This window comes from Oreochromis aureus, linkage group 6 (assembly GCF_013358895.1).
Source record: "Oreochromis aureus strain Israel breed Guangdong linkage group 6, ZZ_aureus, whole genome shotgun sequence".
NCBI classification, from domain to species: domain Eukaryota; kingdom Metazoa; phylum Chordata; class Actinopteri; order Cichliformes; family Cichlidae; genus Oreochromis; species Oreochromis aureus.
The window spans coordinates 40,188,253-40,201,791 of NC_052947.1; the positions used below are offsets into that span (position 1 = coordinate 40,188,253).

The 13,539-nt window shown below is 42.9% G+C and overlaps 1 protein-coding gene across 1 annotated transcript in view; it reads left to right on the plus strand.

Moving 5' to 3' along the window:
• The window catches only part of LOC116323927 (VPS10 domain-containing receptor SorCS1), a 184,558-nt gene that overhangs the window by 111,791 nt on the left and 59,228 nt on the right, over positions 1–13,539 (plus strand). The window contains exon 4 of the mRNA XM_039613985.1: positions 9,348–9,506. Coding sequence (XP_039469919.1) covers positions 9,348–9,506 — 159 coding nt within the window. The remainder of the gene's footprint in view (positions 1–9,347; positions 9,507–13,539) is intronic.

The window sequence follows — 13,539 nt, forward strand, 5'->3', positions numbered from 1 at the left end:
GAGGATGCCTGAGACGATGGCGCTGCAGGCGGAGGCGTGGAAGCCGTAGGTGAATGCGCTGCAGACGAAGGCGCTGCAGATGGCGGAGTGAAAGCGGAGACGGCGGCGCTGCAGAAAGCGAGCGGTGGCGCTGCAGGCGGCGGGCGTGAGAGCGGAGACGGTGGCGCTGCAGGGCGGCGGCGTGAGAGCCGAGGCGGTGGCGGCGTGCAGGATGGAGGCGCTGCAGGCGGTGGCGGGGCGAGAGCGGAGTGGCGCTGCAGGCGGTGGCGGCGTGAAAGCCGGAGATGGAGGCGCTGCAGGCGGTGGCGGCGTGGAAGCCGAAGACGGAGGCGCTGCAGGTGGTGGCTTGAGAGCCGGAGATGGTGGCGCTGCAGGCGGTGGCGGCGTGAGAGCCGGAGATGGAGGCGCTGCAGGCGGCGGCGTGGGAGCCGGAGACGGTGGCGCTGCAGGCAATGGCGATAGCTGGATGGGCTCCTCGGTCCCCCCAGCGAAAGCAGCAGGCTGAAGCGGTTCCTGAGACCCCTCAGCGGAAGCTGCTGATGATGGCGAAGGCTGGATGGGCGCCACGGTCCCCCCAGCGAAAACAGGCTCAAAACCAGTGGGCATGGAAGCCCCTGGCATACACAAAACAAAACCAGCAGGCTCGTGGGCCTCTGGTACACGTGAAACAAAACCAGTAGGCACGTGGGCCTCTGGCACACACGAGGAGGGCTGTAGCTGCACAGAACCCTGACCCTGCTCAGGCAGTGACAGCCGGGTACAGTCCACAGCTGGCAACTTGGCCTCCAGGGGTCCAGAGTTAGCTGAGGGTTGTAACCCAGCCTCTGGGGAAGCCCTGGAGCGAGTAACAGTCTCTAATGTTGTCAGCTTTAGAGGAACAGGTCCATTTTGAAACAGTTTGTCTCCCTGCTCAGAAACAGCGGTGGAAAAACAGTCCTTTAAGGGGTGCACGGGCATAGCTTCCTGTAGAGGGGCGAATGAAGATCGTGACTGAGCCATGGACTGAAATGTGGGTTGTAGTGATGCTACTGGTGAAGGTGGCTGAGTGGCTGGCAGAACAGGTAATTGTGCTCCTAGGGAGGCTAACGGTTGAGCTACAGAATGGAAAGCAAATGGCTGTGCTACTGACTGGGGAGCTAACGGCTGAACACAAAACTGAGCTGGAGAGTGGCAATAAAGTCCAGGCTCGGATGGAGCGGCAGAGACACAGTCTTTAGGTTTAACAGAAGGTTTATAGACACCCACTTGGGAAGGGTCCGTTACCACAAAGGTAGGTAATCTACACAGACTGTCTCTCATTCCACTCTGAATAGCCCCAGAAAACAAAGTCCCGGAATCTGGGGAAGCCAAAGTATCCCGCTCACTCACCGCCTCTGGTTGCTCGAACGTGAATGCAGACGGGGCTGAAGTCCTAAATCCAAAAGGAGAAATTCCTGCTCCCACGGATATAGCGAGCCCAGAAGCCATGGGAGACCCGGTCACCAGACGCTGTAGCCGCTCTCTATATAGCGTTGGGACTTGACATCCGGGTTTTCCAGCCACAGGTCGATAAGTTCTTGTGTGGCATCGATGAGATTCTCCCATAGCTCCTTAGATGGGTTAAGTGCTGCTGGGTCCATCTTGTGGTTGCGTCGTACTGTCACGACTGGGGCAGCAGTCGTGTGATGAATAAATGAGGACCCAAGATGCAGACGGTGATGGAGATGCGAGTGGAGGTTTATTTACAGTGAAGATAACAGAAGTGAGGGCAGGACTGAACATAAACCTAAACTGGGTGAAACTAACAAACAAACCTGGAACATAAGGTCAGCGGGAGAAACTCAGGGATGGCAGAAGAGGACAGCAGAACAGGGAGACGTAGAGAAACATAGGGAATGAACACAGATGACGCGACGAGGAACAAAGGCAAACCCACACAATAAATACACAGAGGAACACTGGGAAATCACACACAGGTGGGAGACACAGCTGGACCTGGTTAACCTGACGAGACAGGGGGAACACTCACACCAGGGACCAACAGAGGGAGCACAAACCCAGAAACCCAGTATCAAAATCCCAAAACACAAACCATCCCAAAACAGCCCACAAATAATAACAATAAATACACCAAACCCAAAATCGCTGAGTCATGGACTCAGGATCATGACAAAAACAAAGACATTTATAGTGTTTGTGAATTTTAAATGCTGATGTTAATAAGCAAGTGTAAATAAAAACTGTTGACTGCATACATATTTAGAAAAACATCCACATACATGCAAATGTCTGCATGGATGTGGTTTGAATAAAGTCAGAACATTTAACATGCTGTTGCATTTTGAGAAAACAGAACTATGCTTTTAAATGTTGTGTTGTCGTACAGCACGATGTGAAAGCAGCCAAATTAAGACAAATTGAAAAGCATCAAATTTGCAGTCCACGTTAACAATATTGCCGAGTGTGACTTCAGCAGATGTGATCCTAATTGCAGAGTTATTAAATGTACATCCAAGACAACCTCAGTGGAGTAAATGAATATATTTTTTAATATACATGGACAGGCAAAGACGAGCTCGTGTACTTCCACAGCAAAGAAAACTGTCACTGTGAAAGAGCTGCGTCATGGTCGTGCCATGCCACCGAAGTTTATAAAAGACTACGAGTTAAAATCCATCAACTCTTTGTAAAACTTTAAGACTTGGAAGCTGTAAAGTCAAAGTGAAGCCAGTGCAGGAGTGCCTGAAGATCTAAGATTAGAAATTTTAGATCTGTGAACACATTTAATGACCAGCACAGAGAAGCTCATGTGGTTGTATAGACACTTAAGGGAAAACGGCCCTTGGCTTCTTGGCTGTCTTGACCTCGGTAAGTATTTTACTGATGAGTTTATGGTCTCAGCTATTGGTTTCAAGCCTTACTGGATACAGCATTATCAGTTTTTAAATTATGGTCCTTACATTACTTTCAAAAAGGAGGTTAAAACTTTAGTGTGGGGTTTTGCTGTTACTGCAAATATTCTCAATTTTTTTTTCTTTACAATCAGAACGACTGACAGATATTTCAGAGAGAGGTCATGCCTGTATGATGCACGTAATGAGTTTTATAAACAAAGGTGGCAGCCATCATATTTAAACCTAAACCATAAATATTTTCTAATCGTAACTGAGTAGTTTTGGAATCTACACCTAACCAAAAAGTGTCTGAAAACACTAAAGGTCATTACATACTGAGCGTGTTGTGAAAAAAACAACACGTTTGTGTCCAGACTTGTCATGTAAGACATTTACAACCCTAACTCAGAAAACACACAGTGAGGCCAAATGACTGAATCAGGTGTGTGACAACATCTGTGAGAACGTGTTCCTGCATGGACGAGCTAATCTTTTACGGGTTCTTCCTGCCCTGCATTTATGGTTAAAGGTGCTGGCAGTGACAGCAGGAGGTGCCGGGACCTTTAGCCTGTCCAGCACATGTTTACCGCTGACATTTTAACAACCTCTTGTGAATGCTTCACTCTCTCCTGGCTGAAGCTGCTCCCCCTTTACTGCCCTTTGGCTTCAATTATGAGACTCAGTTTCTCTGGCTTAAGTAGCACCTGAAGCTAACTTCTGCTTCCCTTCAGCCTGTGCTGAAATAATCCAGAGTTCATTGGCTTTGAGGAACATTTGTAAAAAAAAACAGAATCACAATCACTTCAGGACAAAGTGAACAGACAAACACTAGAAGCGATTTAGGAAAGTGATCTTCTTGTCACTAACTGTCTTTCTGTCATAGTAAATAATAAGTATGAAGTAAACAATACAAATAAATGTTTACGGCTGAAAAACTGTTGAACATGAAGAAAGTGCTCATCAAAAAGTCTGTGGAAAGTTTGAACTGTCCTTGACCCCCAACGTAACGCTGCTGTGTCTGATTTCAAATACAAGATCGTTGCTGGCTCCTGGGCTCCTGCTGGCTCCGTCAATCCTAAACTGTAACCTCAGGTGCATTGCTCTGTTTACGTGTTCGCTTTCTCTGTCTTTTTTATTATTATTTCTGCTCTGCAATCAAAAAGGGTGAAACAAGTCTAGTAACTTCTATTAAATCATCCCCAAAGCTCGAAAATTGAGTTTCCCCAGAGAGAGAATAAATCTCAAGTTGTTTCTTTTGTTCCTCTGCTTTCCCAATCTGGACCTGCTTAAAGTCTCAGGAACGAAAACTATTTATTGCTGAGTATTGCAAGAAATTAGTCATAGATTTATTGAGAGGAGTTGGTATCCAATTACAGGCTGAATGTATGAAATGGAAAATATGAAGCTAATTTTATTAATATTCTCTCACAGAGTATTTATGCTGCTGCAGAGGTGGATTACACTCCTTACACATAAATGTCCTCCAGCAGACACACACATGCTTCATTAACCTTTGTCATATTCAACCTTTTTGGCCTCATAATTTAGTCTCCCACACACACACGCTCACACACACACACAGAGTGTGAGTGCTGATAAGAAAAGTTTTATGGCAAAGTTCCTAAGAATTGTGACCAGACTGTTCAGTGCTCAGAAGGGCACTAAATGTTAATCTATTACTTTGAATTTGATTACTGTGGGTTCATTACTGCACCATTAATAAAGTTCTGTTTATATTACCGATTACAAATGTGATGCCACAGATCTGTTTGAAAGTAATACCCCGAGTTTGACTGTAGTTTTCTGCAGTAGGAGTATTAAACACAAGAGCTGAATAGCGCTTCAACACTCAGCAGTGAGCTGAGACATTTTTCCTGATGATAAAAAAGAAAATCTAAAAATCTTCAGTCTTTGTCATGGATGGACTCCACAGTTACAAGAATGCAGCAGTCATTAACATTCACTGTACTTTGAAACTGCTATCATTTTGTTAAAACACCATTTCAGTGATGAAGAATACATTTTTATGTGCAAAGCTGAGACAATTGTTTTGTTTTTTGCTGACATAAATAAATGTGATGCCAACAGCACAAGGGTCATATATTGTTCTTGTGCTGTGTTTTTGCATAAAAACCTAAGAAATGAAGGTAATCAAAAAAGTTGGTGGAAATGAAATTTGGCAAGTGAAAGCCAAGGAAAGAAAATCCAAGATATGAAACTACCAAGAATGGACACGAACACGTCTCATGGCTGACAAACCGAAGAACCTCTAAACACTTGGAGATCCAGTGGCTGTGGCAGACGGGACTCTATGAATTCAATTCCAATCAACTTTATTTATACAGCACCAAATCACAACAACAGTCACCTCAAGGTTCTTTATATTGTAAGGTAGACCCCACAATTATACATACAGAGAAAAACCCAACAATCATATGACCCCCTATGAGCAAGCATTTTGGCGACAGTGGGAAGGAAAAACTCCCTTTTAACAGGAAGAAACCTCCGGCAGAACCAGGCTCAGGGAGGGGCAGGGCCATCTGCTGTGATTGGTTGGGGTGAGAGAAGGAAAACAGGATAGATATGAGGAGAATTATTTGATGCACTGGGATCAGAATGTGTTGAACAGTCACGCTGTCATGGATCTTTGGTTGGGTTTGTTAACAAGAAAAAAGAAAAAAAAAACAGCTAGATATAGTTGAAACTAATGCTGATATTCTTTCCCAAATGATAATTTACTGTTAGAAATTATAATTTTTTATGCAGACATTAAGACAAAAGACAAGATATACTTTATCTATAACAAAATTGGGAAAATTCAGATTCAGTCTTCTCTCCATCTGAGGACTGTAAGTAAAATCTTCACCCTCCTCCATACTCAACACTAATCTTTTGTCCATGCACCAGATAAATTTAGATTTCTTAAAATTTTGTGCAAAACAGCAGCTTCTTGCCGCTAAAGGCAAAGTTAAGTTTAAGCAGACAGTATCTGAGTTCCTCTAAAAACCAAGCCCCCCAACAAAAAGAGGCTAAAAACCACAACCATAGGTTTGTCTCTGAATCCTGTCAGCCATTGCTTTTATTAAAAATATTGATTAGTGGAGCTTACTCATTATAATGAGTGAGAATGAGCAAAGGCCACAGCCCACACCTGAAATGCATCAGAAAAGGATGCAACATTTTCTCATCTGACAAGTTTCTTTAAACTTTGTCTAAAATGTAGCGTTTATTAGCTGCATTGTCTGTGTGATTTCTTCTTTGTATAAGAGTGAGGAATCCAGTATCTGTATTCAGTCTGTTCGTGCATGTGCTAGCTCTCTGCGCTGGGAGGAGCCCGCACAAAATGAATTCATGAGAGCTCATGTGAACGTCTACATGCAGAAGTTTAATGTCGAGCCTCTTTTGCATGCTGGGATGCTGCACGTGGTGCGAGTGAGGCGAGAGACTGAATGCAAACAAGGCAAAACCAAGCTATTTTCACACCATCATTTTGTGGAGCTAAACAACATTATGCTACAAGAATCCTTTTTTTCATGTTGTGGCGTCTGTCTGACAGCATCATCCATTATTGGTCCGTGTCTGAAAAGGTTAATGAAGTGGTCTTTTTTTAATACAAGAGAGCAAAGCGGGGAAAAAAATCCCCCAAAAAACAGAGCCATGCATCATAGCTGTAGTAATTTCCATATTGTATTTACACATTGTAACAGGCTGTATTGATCTCCGTATTTTGATGTATACTAGTGGATTACACATTTCTGCAAGCATGCCAAAAGTGTTTAATGTTCCTGTAATCCTCCACTCACCACAAACACAACAGCAATTATAAAGTTGTCTGTTATTGGACCTGCGTCGCTGTTCCAGGGAATGAGAAAAACCTTAATTGGGATTTGTAGTTCAGACAGGATTCGAGTGCCTTTGATAGGATTGGTCAGCATGTGGCTCACGTATGTAACATTATATCTGCCTTCTGTGATTGATGAACTGGCGTTAGTGGGTCTGCCCACCACGGCTGCTGTTACCCGAGCGAGTGCTGACAAATGACTCACCGGCATGAGTGAACAGAAACACTCGACCGCACGCTGCCACACTGAGACGGATATTGACTGTGAGAGCAGTGTGTCTTCTCATTCTCTCGGCTGTCTGGTGACATAATGGCCACACGGAGATTGTCATGCTAAAGGCCATCTTTAAAGCTAATGTAAGCCGCAGGGACTTTTCTTTATACAACTTTACACAACTACTTTTATCAACACGTTGGCATCAGAAACGTTGCAAGAGCTTCGGCACTTTTAACAGCCTGTAATTGAGAAAAAACAGAGCTAGGCTTTCACACTTATGAAACTCGACAAATATAATTGGGCTGACAAAGAAGTCAAACTCTGCGTTATATACTACCTTATATATTCTTAGTCACCAAAAAGACTCAGAGCATAGAGAGGATGGATAAAAGCTTATAAACACAGGGCAACCATTAGGATAGGACAGTAGAAATATATGACTCTGTTAACAATAGAACTTAAACACCGAAACATTCAGTAATAATGCTCTAATATTAAAGGTAAAATGATCATCATGCACATAAGTGAACTTGCAGTTTTCCCATTGGACTGTTTTGGGTTCTTAGTTTGGAAACCTGTCATCAATAACACTGACCAACAGAAACAGCATTGAGCAAAATAGCAACATGACAAACATTCTAGGCTTAAACATCTGTCTTACAGTACCTATACTTATATATCTACATGTAGGTACCTTGAGAAGTGTCTGTAAAATTAAACACACTTATCTTTTTCATATTGGAGAACTTCCAGCAGCTCAGAGTTTTGTGTTTTCTGTCTTATCCTGCAAACTATAAACATATACTTCCCAGATATTGCTGTATTTGTATTCTGCCAGGAACACTGTGCTTTACTGTCTCCTAATGTTCGATCCCAACACTTTTAGATTAATATTTTCAGCTAATAAAACTATATTCGTCACTTTTTCAGCCAGTACAGCCTGTAGTGTAAAATTTACCAGGGCTCGTGGAGCTCCTCTGCAAGCGTATTGCCTGTGGTACACAGTAACACATTTGTAACAAATCCCTTTCCCTCCAGCCTTGACAGGAAAGTAGGAGAACAGTGGGGATGTTTTTCTCATGTCCTGTGGAAATTAAACTCTTGCCAGAGATGGTAAAAATGCTGAAGCAGTGCTTTCTCTAAAACATTTACAGCACATTTTGCCCCTTAAGTCGGTGTTTGCGATCTTTAACCTCTTAACATCCATGAAGCTGTTGGCCAACTGGTTAGGGATAGGTTTAGGTTCACATCTACCCCTTTATATGGAATTGTCACCTATTTGACATCCACATGGAAATTTGCAAGTCCAGAATGTGATATTCATGCCATGCTTAGTGGAGCTGTAATAATGAGTTCCCCCACCCTGGCTATCGTAGCTGAGCGTTGTAGATATTGTGAGAAGACAAATTCAGGAGTAGCTCAGAGTGGAGTCACTTCACTTTTTTGAGCATGTCCAACTGGGAGGAGACGTAGATGAGGGCAGGGAGCTATGGGTGTCTCAGCATAGACTGCTGACCCAACACATCACCTGACCAGGATAAGTGATGGATGGATGGATGGATGGATGGATGGATGGATGGATGGATGGATAGATAATCCCTTCATGGTCAGAACTGTCCTGTCGCTTAAACCAGAGTTCTGATGGTTGTTTTTTGCTTGTGTTTTACACACAAACACCTTCTAGTGTCTATCCTCAGCAAACTCTCTGCTACTTTACTGCTACTCCTGATGCTGACAGTACTTGTGGCAGTTGAGGTCCACCGATTCAATTATATTTGCATCTGATAATAAGCAGGAATTTTGGAGGGTGTTTTTTTTTGTCCTTTTTCTGGGGGCTGTGCCAGGATTCGGCAAAAAAAGTTGGACCTCTAAGAAGAGAAAGAAGCTCATGGGAAATCAAAGCTCTTAAGGCCTGACTGAGCATAGGCAGTGAGCATGAAGACAGAGACAAACAGCGGGTGCACGCTGCCGCTGTTACACACACCCATTTGCTGCAAGATGTATCATACTGATTATATCATCAAACCTAACAGATACAAATTATTTTTCGCGATATGGTATCATCAGTGGAAAACTGACTGTGGATGACAAGTTTTTATATGCTAATCTGCAGCCTCACTGGTAATAATATGCTTTATATCTCAGATATGGTAATCAGTTCTGATTGACTTGTCTCTGTGTATTTGTCTTTTACAAGTGGGTGAATTGGAAGAAAAGCGACAAAGAATTCAGCACAATCAAAGACAAATACTCACACGCTTGCATTTTAATGGGCAAATGTTTCACTTTAGGCTATCCTCCGCTGGCATTTCTTTCTGCTCTGTTTGGGCTAACTGTTACTGCTTTGCTGTTTTGTGAGCTGTTTTCTCAGCCTGCTTGCAATGTCCCTAATCTTTCGTCTTTGTGACATTTTCAGATCATGCTGCTAACCGATCCAGAGGTAGAGAGCAGCCTTCTGATCAGCTCTGATGAAGGAGCCACCTACCAGAAGTACCGGCTGAATTTCTACATCCTCAGCCTTCTGTTCCACCCTGAGCAGGAGGACTGGATTCTCGCCTACAGCCATGACCAAAAGGTGAGAGAACGGGCGAGGCGAGTTCAGTGGCCAGTTGTTCAAAAGGAATCAAAAGGAGCATTAAGTAAGATAAGCAACAATAAAAGCAGGATTACAGTGGCCGGGAGCAAGACGGATAAACCTGTTACACAAGAGTTTAGCTCAAGCACGGGTCAGAGTTCACGAGTTTCACTTGAGAGGGAAGCGGATAAGTGAGGATAGTAATATTAAAACTGGCGTGGAAGCCTGCTTAACCAGGAGAAAAGGAGAAAGATGGGAATTATGATGCTTTTAGTCAGACGTATATGCTGAAGTTCGCTTTGAAAAAATCTGGTGACTCCTCGGCTCATCTTCTGACTTTACCTCTGGAGGCAAGGGCCGGTGTCACAAAGACATCAAGATAGCAAATAATATATGATATCAGCTTCAAGCCTTCCTCTTTTGTGTGACCAGTCATCATTTGCAAATGTGGAGGAATTCAAAACAGCATATAATATAGTCACTCTTCTGTTTTTCACAGGGACAGTACTTTAGACTTGAGAAATGCCAAGTTACTCTGAAAAAGACTGACAGCACTCACTAGTCAAGCAAAACTAAGACAACAAACAAACCCTCTATGGAAGGCCATTCTACACAACATGGAGCTCCATGGTTCTTAAATGAATTTCCTTATTTGCTTTATTCAACCCAGAGAATCCTTTTTTCTTCCTCTTGGTGGAACTGGGCTTCCATACACTGCAGCTGTGTGCTGTTTAAAGAACCATGTTCACGGATAAGTGATTCCGAAGTTAAAATGCACCAACCCAATAATCCAGAACCCACACAGCTCAGCTCACGCGGGCCTGCAGCTACGTAACGAGCGGTTTTAGGTTGGGAAATTCCTTTAAATCTCTTAAGCATCTTAGCTGTTAACAAGTCACCTGGTTTGAATGCACTGCATTTCAAAATGATGCCACCACATCACTCATATGAAGCCAGACTTTATAACACACCTCCAGCATGGCTAAAATGGGGCTTCTCAATGAGGAGAATGAGCCACTTTAAAACTCCACGGGGGCAGGCTCACTGTGAGTGATATTAATTAATAGAAAATGCATTTTGAAAACCTCATAAACATGTTGCATTTATAAAACAAAGTAGAGTCTGTTGATTTGCTATTTCTGTTTTTATAAACAAACAAACACCTGTTCATCCTCAACCTGTTTATTTATTCAACACATTTGTTGAACCTAAATAATTCACAGGTGGTATTAGCTCTATATATGGAGTATTTCTTTAGTTGTTCTAGCTTATTGGGTTTTTTTAAGCCACAGACATACTGAGAGTCTCATAGCTTTTGAATCTTGAGCTAAGTAAACTGAACTTACAGGGAGTGCAGAATTATTAGGCAAGTTGTATTTTTGAGGAATAATTTTATTATTGAACAACAACCATGTTCTCAATGAACTCAAAAAACTCATTAATATCAAAGCTGAATGTTTTTGGAAGTAGTTTTTAGTTTGTTTTAGTTTTAGCTATTTTAGGGGATATCTGTGTGTGCAGGTGACTATTACTGTGCATAATTATTAGGCAACTTAGCAAAAACAAATATATACCCATTTCAATTATTTATTTTACCAGTGAAATCAATATAACATCTCCACATTCACAAATATACATTTCTGACATTCCAAAACAAAACAAAAACAAATCAGCGACCAGTATAGCCACCTTTCTTTGCAAGGACACTCAAAAGCCTGCCATCCATGGATTCTGTCAGTGTTTTGATCTGTTCACCATCAACATTGCGTGCAGCAGCAACCACAGCCTCCCAGACACTGTTCAGAGAGGTGTACTGTTTTCCCTCCTTGTAAATCTCACATTTGATGATGGACCACAGGTTCTCAATGGGGTTCAGATCAGGTGAACAAGGAGGCCATGTCATTAGTTTTTCTTCTTTTATACCCTTTCTTGCCAGCCACGCTGTGGAGTACTTGGACGCGTGTGATGGAGCATTGTCCTGCATGAAAATCATGTTTTTCTTGAAGGATGCAGACTTCTTCCTGTACCACTGCTTGAAGAAGGTGTCTTCCAGAAACTGGCAGTAGGACTGGGAGTTGAGCTTGACTCCATCCTCAACCCGAAAAGGCCCCACAAGCTCATCTTTGATGATACCAGCCCAAACCAGTACTCCACCTCCACCTTGCTGGCGTCTGAGTGGGACTGGAGCTCTCTGCCCTTTACCAATCCAGCCGGGCCCATCCATCTGGCCCATCAAGACTCACTCTCATTTCATCAGTCCATAAAACCTTAGAAAAATCAGTCTTGAGATATTTCTTGGCCCAGTCTTGACGTTTCAGCTTGTGTGTCTTGTTCAGTGGTGGTCGTCTTTCAGCCTTTCTTACCTTGGCCATGTCTCTGAGTATTGCACACCTTGTGCTTTTGGGCACTCCAGTGATGTTGCAGCTCTGAAATATGGCCAAACTGGTGGCAAGTGGCATCTTGGCAGCTGCACACTTGACTTTCTCAGTTCATGGGCAGTTATTTTGCGCCTTGTTTTTCCACACGCTTCTTGCGACCCTGTTGACTATTTTGAATGAAAGCGCTTGATTGTTCGATGATCACGCTTCAGAAGCTTTGCAATTTTAAGACTGCTGCATCCCTCTGCAAGATATCTCACTATTTTTGACTTTTCTGAGCCTGTCAAGTCCTTCTTTTGACCCATTTTGCCAAAGGAAAGGAAGTTGCCTAATAATTATGCACACCTGATATAGGGTGTTGATGTCATTAGACCACACCCCTTCTCATTACAGAGATGCACATCACCTAATATGCTTAATTGGTAGTAGGCTTTCGAGCCTATACAAAGTAAGACAACATGCATGAAGAGGATGATGTGGACAAAATACTCATTTGCCTAATAATTCTGCACTCCCTGTAGTTTAAAATGACAGATATCAGTTAAGCCAACTGGTGACCCAGATGTTCAAAGAGACTTTCTTTGGGGCGATCGTGGCAGTATGATTGGCAGTTCGTCTTGTAATCGGAAGGTTGCCAGTTCGAGCCCTGGCTCCGACAGTCTCGGTCGTTGTGTCCTCGGGCAAGACACTTCACCCGTTGCCTACTGGTGGTGGTCAGAGGGCCCGGTGGCGCCAGTGTCCGGCAGCCTCGCCTCTGTCAGTGCGCCCCAGGGCAGCTGTGGCTACAATGTAGCTGCCATCACCAATGTGTGGATGACTGAATGTGTAAAGCATTTTGGGGTCCTCAAGGACAAGTAAAGCACTATACAAATACAGGCCATTTACCATTTCTTTTTGCATTTTCTCAGTATATACGATTTGTTCTTCATTCAAGCTCTGAAAGTGCACCTGAAACCATTTTGGTAATAAAATAAAATAAATAAATCATTTCCAGGGAATTTGTGCGCGTGGTAGAAGCTGAACTCGTGACCTCTGTCATGCTTATGACTGTTTCTGTTCTTTTGAAATGAAACAGCTTTGACTTAAATCTGAGCTGTATTAAAGCACACAGTAGCTTTACATTATTGCTGCTTTGTTCAGACTCTGAACTTTCTAACGATCCGTTAGGGGGAGTCAAGGTTTTTGTGTTTTATTGACCCAATTTGATGAGTATAGTGAACTCTCTGCTGTAGATTCATTCAGCTCCTCATTTCCGTCTAAAGTTCTCGAGTTTCTAAAGAACTGTCAAAAAAAGAAAACTACACTGAAATAACTATGAACTAAACCTCAGTATTGACACTGAATTTTTTTTTTCAGTCATCATTTTATTAGCACACAAACTGAAAATTAGAGACTGGAGAAAACACTGACTCATCTAATATAGGAAGCAATGTGGGGAGAAAGTAGCTGTATCTCTGAGGCAGACAAAAAGAGAAACAAAAAGAGGTGGAATTTATAGACATTTTAAAATGACCGTCTGCGTTAATAAAAATGCTTTTCTTGCAGCTCAGCCCATTTGGGTCTAATATTTCAGCTGCGATGAATAATGAAGGGATTCTCCTTTGCTCAGGATGCGTGGAGTGTGGGTGAACTTGCCTGTCTCCTTTACAATGAAA